Below are 20,095 nucleotides of genomic sequence, written 5' to 3' on the forward strand. Positions count from 1 at the left end.
TTCATGCATTTTATAGAATTAGGACATAAGACCCAGGGATGTGAAATGACTTAAGCAAAATTACAGAGCTAGGGAGTAGACTCTTTTTCATTCTATAGAATTTAGAATGGTTCCTCATCTTACCATGAATACAAGGATTTAATAAAATATTTCTGGTCAAATGACAGTATCAGAATAAAGCTGTTTATATTCAGATACACAGAGACTAAATAAACCTAATTTTTCGATATTTCTTAATAGCTTCTTTTTATTGTCATCTAGGAGTGACAGTTGAAACTACATTGCAAAATATTAATATAAAAGAAGATATGTTCCCAGTTCCCCCTAGCCAAATACCAGATGTGCATTTCTTTTATAAGTAAGTGAAGATGTTGCTTCTCTTGACTATTTTAGTCAAAACAATGTCTCCTCAGGGTGCCTAGCATAGTAGCATATACTTCATAGATACTCAGTGATTGGTTCTTAAATAGAAGACTTAGTATAAAGTAGGAAATGTGAACTATTTTGTAAGTGTTACATAAGTTCTGATATGTATAAATATATATCTTTTTCTGATTATATATATTTTTCTGTTTTTATTTTATCTGCTCCTGTTTTTCTATATATTTTATCTATATTATATACATATATTTTATATATATATATATTAGACTCTACTTCCTTTTCCAGGCAGTATTTGTAATTCACACATCTCAACATCAGCAAAAGTAGATACAACTTATCTCTCTTTGAAAAATTTTTTTTATTATGACTTTGATTATGATTATGGTAACTTGACTAAACACTTTGATAATAGCTTAGCACTTTATCTGAGAAAATAGTTAACTTTTCCTAGGCAGTGAAAGTAAATGAGCTCAGTTTGCATTAAAATTCCAAATTAGTGAACTTGGACACGTTTTTCTTTTTCATTGTTGCATAGAGTGTGGGAACAGTTATACACAGGATATTTATGTCTTTGTGATTTGTGTCCCGTCTGTTCTGTAAAATGACATTTGCCCTGCAATAGGTCTTCTACAACTACAACGTCTTGTGTTAATGGCCGGTCAACTGCTGTGAAAATGAGGTGCAATCCTACTAAGCCAGGAGCAGGAGTGATTTCAGTCCCCAGGTATTCTTATTACTATGTGATTATTTCACATTTGTATTTATTGTGAAGAAGCAAAACTCTCCAAAATCTTACTATTTTAAAACATACTCTCTATGAATGCAAAGCATAAAGAGAACAGAATATGTCGATTTTTGTGGTGGGGATGTGCTGAACATCTCTTAAGAATAGGTCTTTGCCAATCTCATTACTTCCCAGTCTCCTCAATGACATATTCTCATCCTGTTTGTCTGAGTGTCTAATTGTCTTGAAAATTATTTAAGTATTATATAATTATTGTGTTTATATCATTATATTTATTCATTCTGTTTAGACCCAATTCCATTAAAAGCTGGGTTATATATAACCTGGCTTATAGTTCTTCATCAACAGTGAACTACTTGGGTGATCTAGATGGAAGTAATCTATCCACTGAATCATGGTTTCTTTCTCTGTAAGATCAAAGGGGCCTGGGTAGATAATTTGCATGCTCCCTTTCAAACTCCTCCATGTTCTGACAATGGTGCCAGAATCACCAAAGTAGAGTCTGATCTGCTGAATACATAATACCGTTCATTTACCCTGCTGGCATTGAGGCAACAGCTCTCCACAATCTCAGTCTGACTAATAAAGTCCACTTGGGTGGGAACACTAGGAGAACATAAGCAATTTCGTGGACTACAAACTGTCAACATACCTACTGCTTTCTTGGTGTAAGTGACACTTAAATGTCTGCTGATTTTCATTTTTTACACTTATTCATTGTTCTGTATGTAGATTATTTGTAATCTTTGTGTAGAGTTAAGGTACCTTTGGATCACAGTTTGACTTGCGGGTTTTTCTCCATCAAGCTTTCAAAAGTGTATATTTTTTAAAAATAAAATGATTGACTTTGTTTTTGATAGTTTCATGATAACCCTTGGGAAATTTTAAGCTATACTGCTTATGTCACAGCAGTATAGGAAATCAGTGGTCTAAGCATTGTGTCAACTACTTGGGCATCTTAAAAATATTTGCAGTGGTAACAATACTGTGGATTTACTTTGGGTCATAAAAGTACACCAATATTTACCTCTCACCAACTGTGTTTCTCTGATTCTCATAGATTTAGGATTAATTTTTTCTTTTCACCTTTTCAAGGTGAGAAAAGTATATGATGAGGGGAGAACATAATAAAAGATAATAGACATCAGTGAAAGAGAGAGAAGGAGCCTGAGGCTTAAGAGCATCATGTGGTGGAGAATACCTGTGCCAGCATCCAAGCTAGAGTCAAGGCAGAAAACCACACTTTGTTTATGAGAAGGTGTGTTTAGGGTTTCTTTAATTATTCCCTACTATCCCACCATAGAGCTTTGTGTTCAGATGCTTCTTCTATTTATGGTAGCACCTACAATGTCCTTTTTCAGACTTAGCAGCTAACCTGGCTGAGTCTGGCTTCATGGAGTCTCCCTGAATGGCTTCCAAAGCCGCCTCTAGGGCTCTGATTCAAGCAGATAATATGACTAAAGATGAGGTCTGTCCTTTTCAAAGTATATCACTCTCACTTTCCCAAGGTGGGTTCTGGTTTTCAAGGTAATAAAAAAAATAGTCTCATGATGTGAAATGATAACATTTAGAAACTTGATTTTTTTTTTCCTTGTGAGGAAAGGAAAGAAGTTTTCCTTTGACCTCTAGCAGTTTGTTCTACTTACAGAACTTAGCTGTCTTTGCTAGGGTTTCTCAAGATCACCTGTGGCACAATACTTCAGGGTTTCTACTTTATAAATTAAAATTAATTTCTAGATCTTTCCTGAAACCAAAAGAATCTCTTGAGTGTTGAGCAGAGGAATACTTTTCTAAAGTACAAGGCAATTCTGGGGCGCCTGGAGGGTTAGTTGGTGGAGCTGGCGAATCTTGATCTCAGGGTTGTGAGTTTGAGCCCCACATTGAGGGTAGAGATTACTTAAAATATTATTTAAAAAAACACAATACAATTGTGATGCATATTAAAATTCTTGACCTACTAATTTTTTAAAAAGATTTATTTATTTGTTAATGAGAGACACAGAGAGAGGGGCAGAGACACAGACACAGGCAGAGGGAGAAGCGGGCTCCCCATGTGGGACTTGATCCCCGGACCCTGGGATCACGCCCTGAACTGAAAGCAGATGCTCAACCACTGAGCCACTGAGGTGCCCTGTGGAACTACTAATCTTAATTCACATTTTGGTATTTTGGGGATTTGGCTTGGTGTCTCTTTTTTCTTTTTCTCTTTCTTTTTTTTTTTTCTTAGACAAATTCTCAAACTTTGTTCTGCATTTCAGTTTTCTGAAAAACTCATTTCGGTTAGCTTGAAATTAGCTTGGTCTTAGCCTACAATGTAGCCCTGAACTCATATTGGATATAACTTTATATATAATGATGATGCCCGTTGAGGTTTGAGGACCACTGCTCTAGGGAACTGCCTGAACCCAACAACCTTGCATGCTAATAATAACCTTCGGTTCTTGCTTGAATCAGTTCCCCATTGGGTCACAAGGGGGAGCTCTGGGATCAGAGCATGAGAAACAGCAGCTTGTTTTGAAGTAATTAGATTTTTTTTTAGCTTTGGAGCTGAATAGAGATTTCCCACTCAAAGTAAGGAGATGTTTCTCACTGGTTTCTCAGGCTACTTTTGAAGAGGATTTACTTTGCAATTTTGGGGGTGGAGTTGGGGAGCTTTGAGATCTCCCAAAGAGGGAGGAAGGTGCTAACCAGGCACTTGCCTTGAAAAATCTCCTATGCTGTGACCAAAAAGTCTCAGAAAGCAGACTTTGGCAGTTTGGAAGGGATGCCACCCCCAGAGGATTCTCTCTTGGCCAAGCATCTTGGCAAACTAGGCAAAGGAGACTTGAGTAGTAGTGATATTGGTTGGGGCTCTGAAGCCCTGTGAAATGTCACAAAACCCTTAGTCCTGGGAAAATGAGGAGGTCTTAACAGAGAGTGGATGGACAGGAGAAAAGGGGCAATGTATGTTCTCTATGTATCTCAGGAAATTTAGAGGGAATAGGAAATTAACAGGGCCGCCTACTAGTCTGCAACTGGAAAACTGAATCCTGTCTGTTTGGTCTGGCAAATGCAGTTGGTTTCTAATTCCACAAAGTGTCTAGTGGTGGTGGTGGTGGTGTGTGGGTGAGACATTTTAGGTAAAAACTTTGCAGTATGATATCTGTGGCAGAAGAAATCTGAGAGCCAGAGTGGACTTGTGGGGATTACCTGGTGCAGTTCATATCTTGGCCAGCGAGTGAATTTCTCACAAAATAGACTGCTGATAGCCCTCAACTGATTGCCCTCTAGCCTCTGCCTAAGAAATTTTCCAAACCTCCAGTCATGATCCCAGGTGATTAGAAAAATTAAGGTTCTTCTTCTTCTTCTTTTTTTCTTAAGGTTCTTCTTTCAGTAGGAAAAATATAGACTTAAGCATTGTGTCCAAAGTGTTCTTTCAAATACATGAGATAACTCTGTGATTGGAAAGGTTATAAAAAGGCATTATTAGAAAATAGGCAAAAGGAACCATTTTTTCCCCTGATAATGGAACTGTCCTAGCACATGAGAGACATGAGTCAGACCCATTGACTTCACACGTTGGGGAGCACTGAGGACCCAGGCTGTGTAGCTGTGGAGGCACGGTCAAGGTAGAATGATGCCCTATGTCTATTGTTCTTTTCTTACCATCATGTTTTCATCTTGCCACCTTCCCCTGTGATTCTTCATGGGAAGAGATTTACAAAGAGACACTAAGAAAAGAAGCAAACATCCTGTGTATCTGGGGGATAACTCAATTGGTCTGCAAGTTATTGGTTTCTTGCTAAAAATGAGTCATCCTCCTCCAATGAGGTTGTCTTTAGTAATGGTGTGAGTTAGAGGAAAAATCACTGTCCTCTCTCTCTTTCTCTCAATTTATAACTATCTTTAACTGCTTATAAATTAGTCTAAAACTATTTTTGTCAAGATCTCCTGCAAAATCCACATTCATCTCTATCCTAAGTGTAGCCTCAGCTTCAGAGAGTCAGGCTGGTGGATGGTTCAGGGCCAAGTGGACAGGGGGCTGCTGCCCATTAAGAAAGAAAAACCATAGCCTCTGAGAATATTATATCTCACAAAAGGGATGCCTCAGAGATCTGTCCTGATAGCATTCAGATATTGAACATGCCTGGGCTTTATTCCACAGGCTCTGATTTAGACTTTCTCCGTCAAAATCACCAGACTTAGAGGATGTTAAGTGTTTTCTTTGGTCTTTGGGAGAGGTCTGTTGAAGCCAAAGAATTTATCCATTTTAAGTTGGTAAGAGCCAGAGGATAATGATTGGTTAAATGGATTCCTTGTTTTCTTTTTCCTCTGAACCATTTATGGACAGATAATAGATATCTAAATCTGTACAAGGTAAATTCAAAGGCAATAGAATTTAAAAGATTAAAGCTGTGTTCCTAGAACAATGAACAGTGAAGAGGCATATAAAAGCACTATGAGCATAAGTAAAAATCCATTATGATCAAGAAATGGAAAAATTCAGATAGGGGATTTTTAAAATTATACAGTTCCAACACTAATGAGTAATCCTAGGACATGGCATAAAAATATCACAGAGCATTCATCAAGTTTAAGGATCCATTTTGAAGTAAGGATGATAAAACTTTGACAGATTTTGCAGATCTATAGATAAAAGGGACTGAAGAGTGCCAGCTAGTGGAGTTTCTATAGGCCTGGATCAGATTCTGGTTTTTGGTAATTAACTCAAAGGAGAATCTTCAAAAAGGGGGATTTTCACAGGAGACTGGTAGAATTTTATATCCCTGGATCTAAGAGGTATGGGTCAAAAAAATCTTATGTTCAAACTCAGTCACAGGTGATTTATACTCTTCAGCCTCAGGACAAACAAAATTGGAGCAAGATTCAAAGCCATTTTATGGACTCCATACAAGAAGGCTTTCTGTCCATTGGCCTTCTCAGCAGAGAAAGGCTGAGATTTCTCAGAAGCCAAAGCCGAGAAGAGTTACCAGCAGCTGATCAGAGAGCATCACCCATGCCAGAAGATGCCAGTCTTCGAACTCTGAGATTGGGAAACCCCAAGAAACCCAGAAAAGCCTCACATGAAAGAATCCGAGTAACAATTGTGCTCTGACAACAAATGAGAAAAGTTCTAGATGCTTAAAACTATAGCCTTTCCCCCCAATTTCTTAAGATCCAGAGTGTCAGAAACATACTGACAATTTACATGAACTTTTTTTTTTTAAAGATTTATTTATTTATTCATGAGAGACACAGAAAGAGAGAGAGGCAGAGACATAGGCAGAGGGAGAAGCAGGTTCTTCGCAGGAGCCCGATATGGGACTTGATCCCAGGTCCCAGGATCACAACCTGAGCGAAAGGCAGACGCCCAACCGCTGAGCCACTGAGGCATCCCTGTACATGAACTTATTTTAACTTTGGAGTTTGGATATAATCTAGGCAAAAACAAGTTTACCCTGCTTTATCAACTATCCAGATCATTAACAGAATACTAAGTATTGGGTTGTAATTAATTGTTCATAAGAATAAGATTATTGTCTATGAATTTATAGTATGCACCAAGGAGATCTTGCTTCAGGTAAGATGATTCATTTAAAGGAGGATACTAATAACTCATATAGCTCAGTCCACTCCCCCCCACTCCCAGAGTATGTATCCCATTTTAGAATCTGGGATAGAAATTACTTTTAAAAAGATCTGTCTGAATTCTTACACATTTCCAGTGCTATCCTGATTGGTAAGGCAATCCCAGAAGCAGAATAAGGAAACTGGGAAGTTTTCTTTATTAACAATAAGACCACATTAGGGTGTACTTGGTTGTCCTTTGAGTTGATGGTGGTTTCTCTCTCTAGAATTCACAGCCACGGGGTCACCCTGTGCAACTCTAGCCTTGTGTTCCCAAACTATCCAAGAGTCATGTACTGCTCTTCAGACACCTACTTGCTGGTTTCTATGGGGGATCTTGTAGATAAAAAATTATAAAAGCAGTACAAGTAGTGACCCCTTTAAAAAGCCAATGAGGGAGGGATGAAGATGATGCTGATACAGGTCATCAAAGGGAAAAGGATTTTACATATTTGGCAAGAAAGCGTTTGTCTCTCTTAATACTGGCTTTTTTGTTCTTAGTAGAAGAAAATATTTTTGTGTTTTTTTCTCTTGCATCCTTTTGTTTCCTATTTTCATTTTATAAAGCACTATTGAAATTAGTACTGCTTCCTACATCCTTGTCATTTCATAGGAAAGGCCTGATTCAAACTGTGAAACTCGAGTTTATAACAAAGAACAAATTTGGATGTTCCACATTTTAAATGATTCATTGGGTTAAAAGAATTAAAGAATTGATTCTAAACTAAATTACTCTTAACCTAAGAGTATATTTTAAAAAGCGAAGTTTACCAGGGAAAGGCAGTGAATCACTGCAGTATTTTGACACTTAATGGCAGCTTTATAAGTTACATCAATGTCTTGATTTTTCTCCCCATTTCTGTAGTTCTTCCAGTTCTTTAGAAAGTGATGTGCATTGTTAATAGTCTTTTATATTTTGCAGCACTTGAAACTTTCCCAAATTGTTCTCTCATTTTGTCCTTTATAATCACCCTGTGAAAGCAGTGAAACAGACATTTCACTTCCACTAAATTACAAATATGAAACAGTGGAGGGGTGGGAAGGTGGGGCGTGCTGAGTCCTTCGTGGAGAAATACAGAATCTCTTGCAAGTCCAGCCAGAATTGTAACCCGAGTTTTCTCTTCAGAGCTTTTTGCAACTTTAATTAATTTTCCCCCTTTTTTTTTTATTTATTGAGGTTTTTTCCCTCACTTTACCAGACTTACTCTTTTATTTTATTTTCATTGCCCTTGAAAATGCCCCTGTGTTGGAAAGATAAAATAATTTGGGAAGGAGAGAATTGTGCAGGAAAGTATATTGGTAATTTTTGCTAAATGATCAAAAAATTAATTACCTTTAAAGTTTCAACTGATTGTTATGCAAATAATTGTGTTCTCAAAGAGCTTTTCTAATTGGTTAACCAACTTTTTTCCAAAGGTGCAGTTTTGAGTTGGTTTTACTGATGTGGAAGGTGGGAAGTAGTGATAACTTTTTAAGTGGCATGGTTTTCATCTATTCTACTTACTTTTTTAAAAATTTCTTTTGGTCTCTTGGTCTGAATATACTTTACTCCCTTTTACAAACAGAAGTCAAGGCTGGTAAGAGTTAAGCCATTTTTCCAGAGTCCTCACTGATCACTGTTCTTAGCTCTAACAGTACTGGGCCTCTGTTTCTGAGCACATGACAGAGAACTATGCTTTTATTTTCATCCTACCAGTGTTAGCATGCAGACATTTGGAAGGAGTCATATAAAAATGTAGTCAATTTTTAGGCATGTAGGCTTTAATTTTACTGTTCATATTATAGGATGCTCTTGGAATAGATACTAAGAATAAGAAATTTTACTCTACTGGTAGACCGAAAATTATAGTTTTAGATGGCATATCATCAGAAAGGCATCTGAAGTTAAAACTTAAAAAGGGATGTTTTGGGGGTTTCCCTTTTATTGTGTCTATTCTTTTTGCCCTAGGTGTTTCAGGACACCTGTACTCAGCAGCAGCTAAGGTCTAAAGGAGGTTTTTAGAATACTGCCTTGTATTTACACAGCTTAACTTAAGGGAAGGAAGTATAATAGACGAATAAAGAGAACAGTATTCTCCTAGTTTTAATGAATTCATGAACAAAACAGCCATTCCCACCAGAACTTTTTCAAATAGCTTCCTGCTTCAATCAATAAGGATTCTGTACACAGTAACAGCAGTTTAATTTTTGAGCCATGCCCATGCACCAGGAGGTAGAGTTTCAAAAATCTCCATTCAGGCTCGCCTGGTACAGTGTGATCCTGCACCTACATCTGTGCGCCATCTGTGGTCATCAAGTGGTGTTGGTCACCACCTCTTAAAAGAAGTCACATACAGGCTGAGGAAACCTAGGTTTGCAGAGTCATTTGCGTCACTGAGCTGTTTGTTGACCTGATAGTTGTTTTGTTTGTTTTTATGCTTTAGGCAATTTTGTTCTCCCGTTTCTCCACCACTCTTCCCCCCTGCCCCTAACCCTCTAGACCATGGTCCTCTTCATCATTCTGTTCCTGGAACCATTGCCTAAGTACATTCTTTCTGACAGATATGGCTTCTCCTTTCTACCACCTAGGTCCTACCTGTATGCCTAGCGCCACTCACTGCCCTGCTCTTGAAGCTTTTCTGATAATGACCAGCTTGTAAATCCCTTCCAGTTTCTCTATCATTTTATCCCTCCAGCAGGCATTACCTTGCTTTCTTCCTTTGTCTTCTGTTACTGGATATTTTAGACGTGTCTTCGGCATCCCTTCCACCAAGAAGTCTTCCTAGAGCTTTTTTTTTCTGTATCTATGCCTCTCCTTTAAATTTTTAGAAAATAGCTTTGTAGAGGTATAATTCACATGCCATATACTTTGCCTCACTTAAAACAGACAAGCCAGTGGTTATCAGTATATTCATAGATATGTGCAACCATCACTACAGTCATTTTTTTTTTACTACAGTCATTTTTTTTTTTTTACTACAGTCATTTTTAAGAGCTTTTAATCACCTTAAAAAGAAACCCTATGCCCTTTAGCTATCACCTTAGTTCTCTTTCAAGCCCAAGCAACCATTAACTTACTATTTCTATAGATTTTCTTATTCTGGGCTTTCATAAAAATAGCATCATTTAATGTATTGAATATATATAGAATTTATATTTTATATGTAGAAGATTCTATATATTAGCAGAAAATTTATATTCTATATATTAGTAGAAGATTGGCTTCTTCTACTTAGTGTATTTTCAAGGTTCATCCAAGTTGTATCAGTTCTATGTTTCTTTTTTATTGCCTAGTAATATTCCACTGAATGGTTATAGCACATTGTGTTTATCTCTTTGTCTGCTGGTGGACATTTGAGTTGTTTCCACCTTTTGGCTCTTATGAGTAATGCTCCTATGGACATTGATGTACAAGTTTTTATGTGGACATATGTTTTTATTTCTCTTGGATTTTCATCTAAAAGTAGAATTACTAGATCATGTGGTAACTCTTTTTAATGATCTGAGGAACTGCCAGCTTGTTCCAAAGCAGCTGTATCTTTTTCCATCCCATTAGCAGTGTACAAAGTTTCTAATTTCTTAACATGTTCACAAGTCTTATTGTTATTTGTCTTTTTTATTCTAGCCATCCTAATAGATGCGAAGGTGTGGTTTTATCTCCGTTAGATTTTTTGTTTGTTTTGTCAGTACCTGCACATTGCTTCCCAGTATGCAGTGGGCACTCAAATGTTGATTGGACTTGATTGAATGTGTCATAAGAGCTGTCATTTCATTTTTTATTTCAGCAAGTGCCCAGCAGGCACCTGTGATGGATGTACATTCTATTTTCTGTGGGAGAGTGCTGAAGCTTGCCCTCTGTGCACAGAGCATGACTTCCATGAGATTGAGGGAGCCTGTAAGAGAGGATTTCAGGTAAGTGACAAATCTATCTAGGCAGAACTATATTATTGAAGAGAAATTGATGAGTCTGGCATCACTTAAATCATGGAAACTGAGGTCCAAAACCATGGTAAAGCTTATAGTTAATATTACATTAATATGCATTTAAAATCAAGTTTGGGAGGTAGACTCCCATCTGCTAGAGTAACTGGAGGTATACAGTGACATTGGGGAAAATAAATTGTGCAAGGGAGTTGTAGGCTATTGATATTTATCTGGATTATAAAGAAATGGTATCATTAAACCAAGATGTGAGTTATATAATGCAGTTAAAGGTATAATTAAGATGGGGATGGCTTAAGTGATTCACTAAACTGTACCTAAAGAGTAAGCATGTAACTGAACATCAGGCCTATCTCATCCTGATTCCACTTTTCAGAAATCCCAACAGAATCTGACTCTCCGATGCCAATTCTTCCATAAGGTCACCACCACTGGTGGTTTCATTTAATTTATTTCTCTTGTCATTAAATTTTTTTGAAAACATGACTTTTAGTTACTAACAAATATTCTATTATACATATTTTGGAATTTAATAAATCCCCTGTTGGATATCTGAGAAAAACTTGAGAACAGTCTTTTTGTAAATAACTCTATAATGAACATCCTTATTGGAAATGTGATTATTTCCTTATTATTTTTTATGAGAAAGAGATTAATTGGGTCTAAGGAGACATTTTTAAGGTTCTTGATACATATTACTAATTTGCTTTGGTGGTATCATTTTTGCACTTCTACTAGCAGTGTTTGAGAGCTCTCACCTCACTGTACTAGTTTTGAGTAATATATAGAAAACACAAATTTTTCCTTCTTCAAGAGGACTTACTACTTCAACCTCTTTGAAATCTATTGAAATGACAGTAAAAGAACACAAATGATAATACATCACTGCTAGTAGTGGTAGTAACATTATTGGGGACTTGGCATCAGAGAATCAGATTCTGGTGAGATTTCTGAAAACTGGGATGCAAATGGAATAGGTGTGATGTTCAGTCTCCTGGAGTGGGGAGTATGCTAGAATGCTTGCTGCATCAGGGGATCAGAGAGGGAGTGCTGTTCTGTCCAGGAAAATCTGGAGGAGCGTCTCATTGGTAGGTCAGAGGGCAAGAGTACACGAAGTCAGAATGTCCTACCTAATCTCCTGCACTCAGAGTCATAGAAGCAGAAGCGTTCACCTCTAGGAAAAAAAACAGGGAAATATTCTCTAAAGAGGGGTTTTCAAACTTTAGAGACAATGAAGGTGTAGTAAGAAATATATTGTACAGCAAAGCTAGTACTCCCACATAGCAATATGCCTAAAAATGAAATTAAATTTCATAGAACAATACTTATTTTCATAACTTATGATGAAGTCTAAGCATAAAGGTAATATAAAATGTGTTTTTATGAAATAATTGAATAAAAAACAGGAAAAGTTCCCAAAAGGATAACACTAAAACAAATATTAGGAATGTCTTATATAATTTATCAAGTGTGCTTGCCTGTGGATAGCTTATTATGGTTTAGAGTATACATGGAGAGTGCTGCTCATGCATCTAGTACACTGTTAAGCCAGTTTCTTTTAACATTTTTATGTGGGTCAAAGATGAAAATTCTTGGCTTACCAAAAAAAAAAAAGTTTCTTTTTAGTCTTCATAATAACAATGATATACATTTTATGTCTCATAGTGAAAATTCTTCTTTATCGTTTCTCTAAAATTATGATAACCTTATCGTTTTTTAAAGAATAAATGAAAAATGGGGATCCCTGGGTGGCGCAGCGGTTTGGCGCCTGCCTTTGGCCCAGGGCGCGATCCTGGAGACCCGGGATCGAATCCCACGTCGGGCTCCCAGTGCATGGAGCCTGCTTCTCCCTCTGCCTGAGTCTCTGCCTCTCTCTCTCTCTCTGTGACTATCATAAATAAATAAAAATTAAAAAAAAAAAGAATAAATGAAAAATGGATGTGTTCCATTCTTTGGCCACCAAGTTCAACTCAAGGGCTTTGAAAAGTTGGATGACCTTTTGTGTAAACATTTTTTAGTATTCAACATTTCTGTTCTGGAAAGTAATGATTAGAAGGTTAAGACCATGAGGTTGCAATAATTTCTCTAATTTCATTCAAACTCTCTTTATTGAAAAAATTCTGTTCAGCATGTCACAAGAATGTTTGGAACAGATGGTTACAAGGTGATTCTTTTTAAATATTTGTTTTTGCCTTAAAAACAATCTTTAGGAACACTTTGATAAGTTTGTCATATTGAAATATATAGTTTCCCTCCTATAGTTCCAAATTTAACTTGAGAAATAGTTAAGTGTATATTTCTGTTATACTTAGATATTGATTTTGAAAATATTTACCAAATGAGATCAGGCTTCAATTAGAAAAATATAAATGCTATTCCAAGACTCATGGAATTTAGTGTATTTAGTTGCAACAGCAAAACAAATGGGTATGACATAGTAAATGGGTGTTTACTTCCAGTCTCTGAATAAAATATTTTAAAACGTCTACTCTTTAGTAAGCTTTATATAACACAAATGACAGCTTTCATTGTTTTCCATTACAGTAGACCAACCCTCCTTATCCCATGGGGGATATGTGCCGAGACTCCCCAGTGAATGCCTGAAACTATGGATAGTACCAAACACTGTATATACTTTGTTTTTCCCTTTACGTACATACACATGTACGTATGATTAAGTTTAATATCTAAGTTAGGCACAGTAAGAGATTAACATCTGATAATAAAGTAGAACAGTTACAACAATATACAGTAATAAAGGTATGTGAATGTGGTCTCTTTCTCAAAATATTTTACTGTACTGTGCTCACCCTTGTGATGACATGAGATAATAAAATGCCTGCATGATGAAATCAAGTGAGGGGAATGATGTAGGCATATGATGTGGCATTAGGCTGCTTTTGACCTTCTGATGATAAACCAGGAGGATCATCTGCTTCCTAATTGAACCCACAGAGAGAAGAAACTGCAGGTAAAGGGGGAGGACTATGGTATACTTGTGAGCAAATAGATTTCTTTGGATGCCAAAAGCCTCATGAGAGAAAATATGGTGATGGCAAAATATTGCTGTGGGTATCCTTTGATTTTTTTTTTTTTTTAACAATTACACTGTTTCTGTCCTTTTTCCTGCTCCATCCTTTACAATACAATTTTCACTCTGTATTGACTGGAGTATATTTTCCCAATTCTATAAATACACCTAACCCAGATGTGTATGAAGTTAAATTTACACACACCAAGTCCTCCACATAGAGGGTTGTAAACTTAAGAGAGTGGCACAACTCATGGGAAAAGTGCTCTTATCAAATTGGATCTTAGAAATCTTTCCTAGGTTCTCAGTATGTAGTAAGCATTAATTTTAAATGTCATGCAGTTGTAGAGATTTGAAGAAATACTGTGTTATCACTAAGAGGGATATTTTTAAGCCTCTCATCAAATTTATCTCACCCTGTTTGCAGAATATCCCAGCATGCTGGAAGAATAAATTTTTCAGCTATGGAGTCAGCCATTTTCTCCCTTGACAATGACCTGTGACTGGATGAGGGGATAAGGCATTCTAATTAATAGTTACAGAATGACAGAGATTTTGCCAATAGCATGATCTTTTTTTTTTATTTAACAATTTGAGGAGCTTGGGGCAGCCCCAGTGGCTCAGCGGTTTAGTGCCACCTTCAGTCCAGGGCCTGATCCTGGAGACCTGGGATTGAGTCCCATGCCAGGCTCTCTGCATGGAGCCTGCTTCTCCCTTTGTCTGTATCTCTGCCTCTCTCTGTCTGTCTGTCTCTCTCTCTGTGTCTCTCATGAATAAATAAAATCTTAAAAAAATAATTTAAGGAGCTTATGGAAAAGTTAAGTGTTCTCGGTTTACAAGTATCTTTAATTTGAAGTTTTAACATTTTGCTTATGACTGTCATTCAACATTAGAGCTTTACCATTTTCACTGGCTGTTGCACATTTGATGAGATCATGTAAAGTGTTGCACGGTCTTCATTTGTTAGAATGCCCTTCAAATGAAGCTAACATTTGCTGACTAGACTTAACATTTTTCTCTTTATTGTCATTATTGACACTTAGAGATGTAGCATTTGTATTTGAACATGCCCCTCATTTCCCATATCATTCTTTTTTTTTTTTTTAAAGATTTTATTTTTGGGGCAGCCTTGGTGGCTCAGCGGTTTAGCGCCACCTTCAGCCCAGGGCGTGATCCTGGAGACCTGGAATCGAGTGTCCCACATCGGGCTCCCTGCCAGGAGCTTGCTTCTCCCTCTGCCTGTGTCTCTGCCTCTCTCTCTCTGTGTCTCTCATGAATAAATAAAATCTTTAAAAAATAAAAAAAGATTTTATTTTTATTCATGAAAGACACACAGAAAGAGGAAGAGACACAGAGGAAGAAGCTGGCTCCTCGCAGGAGCCTGATGTGGGACTCAATCTTGGGACTGGGATCACTCCCGGAGCCAAAGGCAGACATTCAACTGCTGAGCCACCCACACGTCCCTCTCATCTCATTCTTATAAAAATAATGTGACCCATTTTAAAAGTGTTTTTTTACATTAAACTTAATGAAAATGTTACAGTTGTCATGCAGTAAAAAAATTTTTTTCAATTACTAATGTCTTTTCTAAAAAAAAACATGCTGAGAATTCTTATCCAAAACTTGGTTGAAACTTTTCCTTAAAATAAATACCATTCTCTTGTACTTCATGTTTAATTGCAGAAATGTGTATATGTATACAATAAAAGTACACATTCTGGGGTTATCGTTTTGTTAGGGTGTTGTTAAAGTGACCTTCAGAAAATTTAATCAGATGCAGTGATCAAAAATTGAGCGTTCCATGTCATTGAACATCAGTGGATATAATACTGGTCATTGTATTTGTTGAAATATAAAGGGAAATATGCACTGATTCCAATTTTCATTTCCGGTTAGTGTTATTTAATTTATTTATTTGAAAAAAATTCATGGTTGATATGCAATATATTGATTTTATTATTCCCTGGTTAACTGCAACTGGAAGTTTGAAAAACATTGCCTAACAACACTGAGACATCTGCTGTGGGAGGATAAGAATGAGGACCTACTGTGGGCAGTGATAACCTAGACCAGTGGATGGGAAATAAGGGTGTAGTCTGTATGCCTACCCCAACACCAGTTACCAAAGCCTGCCAGTAATTGTGTGCCTGGGTCCAGAGCTTGCCCTTCTTCTCAGGGGAGACACTTGGTGGGGGAATGGACCTATAACATGGGTAGGTGAAACTCATTCCAGTTAACTGTATTAAACGACCTAAACGTTCAGTTAAAAACATCAGATTTGAGGAAATAAAGCCCAAATGGTGCATCTATACAGAGTAATTTTTATTCAACTTCCTCAGCATGTACTGACCCTCCTGATCTGATGATCCATGTTCTTACTTGGTTTTGTTGTGTTTTCATTCATTATTTCCTTACTCATTCTCTTCTCTCTTTCTTCTTTTTCTGGAGCTTCTATTAGATGAATGCTGAATAACTGTCTCTGCCTACTGTGAATACAGAGCAGAACCCTTTTCCTTCTGAATCTCATTTCACATGTCATCTATGTGTGTGTGCTTTTTTAAAGGAAACCTTGTATGTATGGAATGAACCTAAATGGTGCATTAAAGGAATTTCTTTGCCTGAGAAAAAGTTGTCAACCTGTGAAACAGTTGACTTTTGGCTGAAAGTGGGAGCAGGTGTGGGGGCTTTCACCGCAGTTTTGCTGGTGGCTCTAACTTGCTACTTCTGGAAAAAGAATAAGAAGTAAGTAACCTCATTGGAGTGCCCATGTAAGAACTGAAGGATCTCTTTTGTTGTAAAAGTTTTAGAACTAATTATTATTACATCCAATAGTTTTTCTCAGACAGACAAGAAACTTTTATGAGGGAGTTATAGGAAAGACTTTTAAGAAAGGAAACAGAAATGATTATTATTCTGCTAATAGATGATAGAATGTTAGAGGTGATGGAATTAGACCCATTGACCCATTTGTTATAAAACAGATATAAATGAAGGCTCCGGGTTATTCAGGTAGATGGGAGCAGAGCTGAGATCAGAGGTCAGGTTTTCTCACTCTGCATCTATTTTTCTTTTCCTGACAGTGTTGTGTCTTCTTGCTCCAATATTCCTTTTTCAGTTTCTGTGGAAAGATATTTGCAAAAAAAAACAGATTAAGTATTTAGGCAAAAAGACCTTTATTTATTCCAGGACTTTAGTAATCTAGGGTTGACTATTGAATCTATCTCCTGAATGTATATTGATCTGTTATGAGATTTGACTCTTTTAAAATGATTTACATATCTACGGGGCTCTGAAAGTTCTATATTGCAATATCTCAAGACAATGATAATACCTGAGGTAGTGACTAGGAAGGAGTATGTTATATACAGAAACAATAAGGATCACATCACTTAACCTATATGGTGTTTTCATTCTTATGAACTAAACTTTGGAAAATCATACAGTGCCTTAGCTTGCAAATATTTATAAACTAAGAAAATGCATTCAGGTTCTTCAAGGTTTCTCTTGTTTTTCAAAAGTTCTTCATAATTGGACAATTTATTCAATGTAAAATAATTGATAGAGTTAACTATACTGCCACAATTCTCTAAAATCCTGAAAAAGATTTGTGTGTAGATGGTAGATTAATGAGAACACATAGTACTTTAGTGATAGGTGAGGGAAATTTATTAGTGGAGCCACTATACTGCAAAAGCATTTAATGGGCTGGTGTATGACCACCTAAAATAAGTATTAATTTGTATTAAGCAGCCGTTTTATTTATTTACCCCTACTTAGACTGGAGTACAAATATTCCAAATTAGTGATGACAACTAACTCAAAAGAGTGTGAACTCCCAGCTGCAGACAGTTGTGCTATCATGGAAGGAGAAGACAATGAGGAAGAAGTTGTATATTCCAATAAACAGTCACTACTGGGAAAACTTAAATCCTTGGCAACAAAGGTAAAGAGCAGAATTTTAATCTTGTACTACTGTGCATTTATCAACGAGTGGTCATATTAACCTAATAGCATTCATGCAACCCTATCATTAGGTATCTCTATCTCCATGGGTATTTATCCAATTAAAAAGAAGTACACAAGGATGGAGATAGATAGGTAGATAGATAGATAGGTAGACAGATAAAAAGAATATCCACTGCAGCATTGTTTTTTCTTTCTTTTTTCTGGTTAACAGAATAGGAACAACCTTACACACCATGAAGAAGGAGCAGAGAAGAAATTTCCATATATCAAAGTAATGGAATACTGTGCAACTGTGCAGCTATTAAAAATGGACATATATATGTCAATAGGTCCAAGATAAGTAGAAGCAACACAGAGACTATTACCTCTATTAAAGATTCATTTATGTTAGTCTTTACAAAGCAGACTATTAACAGTGGCTACTTTGGGGAGTAACTAATGGCAGTCTTTAGTTTTCGAAGTAGTACATTTGTATAATATTTGGATTTTTACAAAGATAATATATTATTTTCTAATATTAAAAATTTTAGGTTGAAAAAAGATCTTACTTACTCATACTTCTCTTTTTTGTTTTTCTTTTGTAACAAGGTTTTTTCACAGAGAAAAAGTAAAACTTATATAAACTCTTGAAGTATTAAATGTACCTTATCAGATGCCATCACATTTGCCAGCTTTGAAATGATGACGATATCCAAACAGATTAACATTTAGTCTTAAATATTATTTGTAAACACATTTTATTGACATTCTTCACTATTGACTTAAAATATGAGAAATTACCAGTTTACCTCCACTCACCATTAAAAATAGAATGAAACAGAAGAAAGAAAATGTGTTTCAAATGATTTTCAGCAGGAAGAACAAGTGACAAAAGAGTACATTTATTAAAAATGTCTTAGTCACTATTTTCTTTTACTCTCTGAATTTAAGTACATAAATATATAAAGAATCATTTAAAAACAAAATGAATAAGCCATATTCCCCTTCTGCTAATGGTTAATTTTTTTTTTTCACTGCGGTACTTCAGAAGGGATGTTTTTGCTATGGAGTAACAAATATATATTCAGCACCAAGAACTGAAATTTTGCCCTACTTGCAAGATAATAACAAATGAGCCTTCTACTGTTTCATGGACAGTTTAGGAGGCACAAGACTCCTGGTCAGGGACAAAGCACAGCTAAGTGCTCACAGCATAAGCCAGGGTATCAGCATTTATACCAGTTCCCCAAGCTTGGCTTTACTCAGGGCTCTGTGAACAGAAACAGATGACACTTGCACCATCACTGGCTTGCATTACAGGAAAGGAACTCTAAGCTTTGGGAACCTGACTCAGAATGGGCAGTAAGCATGCCAATTCTTTGCTCCAAGGAGAGATACTATTGTTGTTGTACTAGACAGGGAGTGTATGTTCATTGCTTCAGAGGGAGACATCATTTCCTGCCATTTGGTCTGAAAAAATACAATTTCTTTAGCTTCCAAGGCTGCTTTCTATACAAAGATCCTTAAAGAGATAATCTTGAACAAAGGGAAATCACTGTCTTGCTCCTAAGATATATGGAAATGCAAAAGAACCATGGAGAATTATCTCCCCCAAATATCCAAACTTCATTTCTACACCATTTTGGCTTCTGGTGAATTTTCCCATTAATTCGGGCCTCTATCCACCCTCTGTTTAATCTGATTGAGCCTAGGCTCAAATCTGGCCAATTTACTGCATACCACATCTATGGAATGATTGAACAATAGCAATGGGAATGTTGGCGTTGTTATTTGGGGCAGAAGCTGGGGCCATTCCCAGCTGTTTCTTATAGATTTCTCACTAAGTTTAAAGGTTAGAGCATCTGGTGGGTATGGCAGACCTAGTAGTCAATTAAATTTAAGGTACTTGAAACAGTTTGAGAGAGGAACACTCTCATTGTCCTTCATAAAAGATGACGGGTGGCTCTGAAAAACAAATTATCATTAATACCCCTCCATTCTTCATATGTCTCAGGGTCTTTTAAAAAAGCTTATGATGGGGATCCCTGGGTGGCACAGCAGTTTAGCGCCTGCCTTTGGCCCAGGGCGTGATCCTGGAGACCCGGGATCGAATCCCACGTCGGGCTCCCGGTGCATGGAGCCTGCTTCTCCCTCTGCCTATGTCTGCCCCTCTCTCTCTCTCTCTCTCTGTGTGTGTGTGACTATCATTAAAAAAAAAAAAAAAAAAAAGCTTATGATGGAGACCATATGTGTCTTCTACCTTTGTCAGTGTGAGCTATGGTAGGAGGTCTTGATGAGCTGGGTAGTCAGCCAACTAATAAAAGTTATTATCCTTTTAATCTAGGATCATGACAATCCAGTATAACCATATAGATGACTACACTAGTATTATATTTGAATCTCCTAGACTCCCTTCTGTCAGGGATATCATCAGACATCCTGAGAGTTGCTTTTGAGTAAAA

General features: G+C 36.8%; 2 protein-coding genes across 4 annotated transcripts in view; one reads left to right on the forward strand and one right to left on the reverse strand.

Annotated features, from left to right (window-relative positions):
• Positions 1-20,095, forward strand: part of ELAPOR2 (endosome-lysosome associated apoptosis and autophagy regulator family member 2) — a 171,613-nt gene that overhangs the window by 141,355 nt on the left and 10,163 nt on the right. For 2 of the 3 annotated variants that reach the window (XM_077857148.1, XM_077857147.1), the window contains exons 17-21: positions 262-358; positions 1,007-1,108; positions 10,501-10,627; positions 16,252-16,430; positions 17,466-17,631. In XM_077857148.1, coding sequence (XP_077713274.1) covers positions 262-358; positions 1,007-1,108; positions 10,501-10,627; positions 16,252-16,430; positions 17,466-17,631 — 671 coding nt within the window. The remainder of the gene's footprint in view (positions 1-261; positions 359-1,006; positions 1,109-10,500; positions 10,628-16,251; positions 16,431-17,465; positions 17,632-20,095) is intronic. The other variant, XM_077857149.1, reaches the window with a different exon arrangement.
• Positions 12,738-20,095, reverse strand: part of GRM3 (glutamate metabotropic receptor 3) — a 231,188-nt gene continuing 223,830 nt past the window's right edge. The window contains exon 6 of the mRNA XM_077857151.1: positions 12,738-16,806. Coding sequence (XP_077713277.1) covers positions 16,805-16,806 — 2 coding nt within the window. The 3' untranslated portion in view covers positions 12,738-16,804. The remainder of the gene's footprint in view (positions 16,807-20,095) is intronic.

The sequence above is a fragment of the Canis aureus genome, chromosome 18 (genome assembly GCF_053574225.1).
Source record: "Canis aureus isolate CA01 chromosome 18, VMU_Caureus_v.1.0, whole genome shotgun sequence".
NCBI lineage: Eukaryota > Metazoa > Chordata > Mammalia > Carnivora > Canidae > Canis > Canis aureus.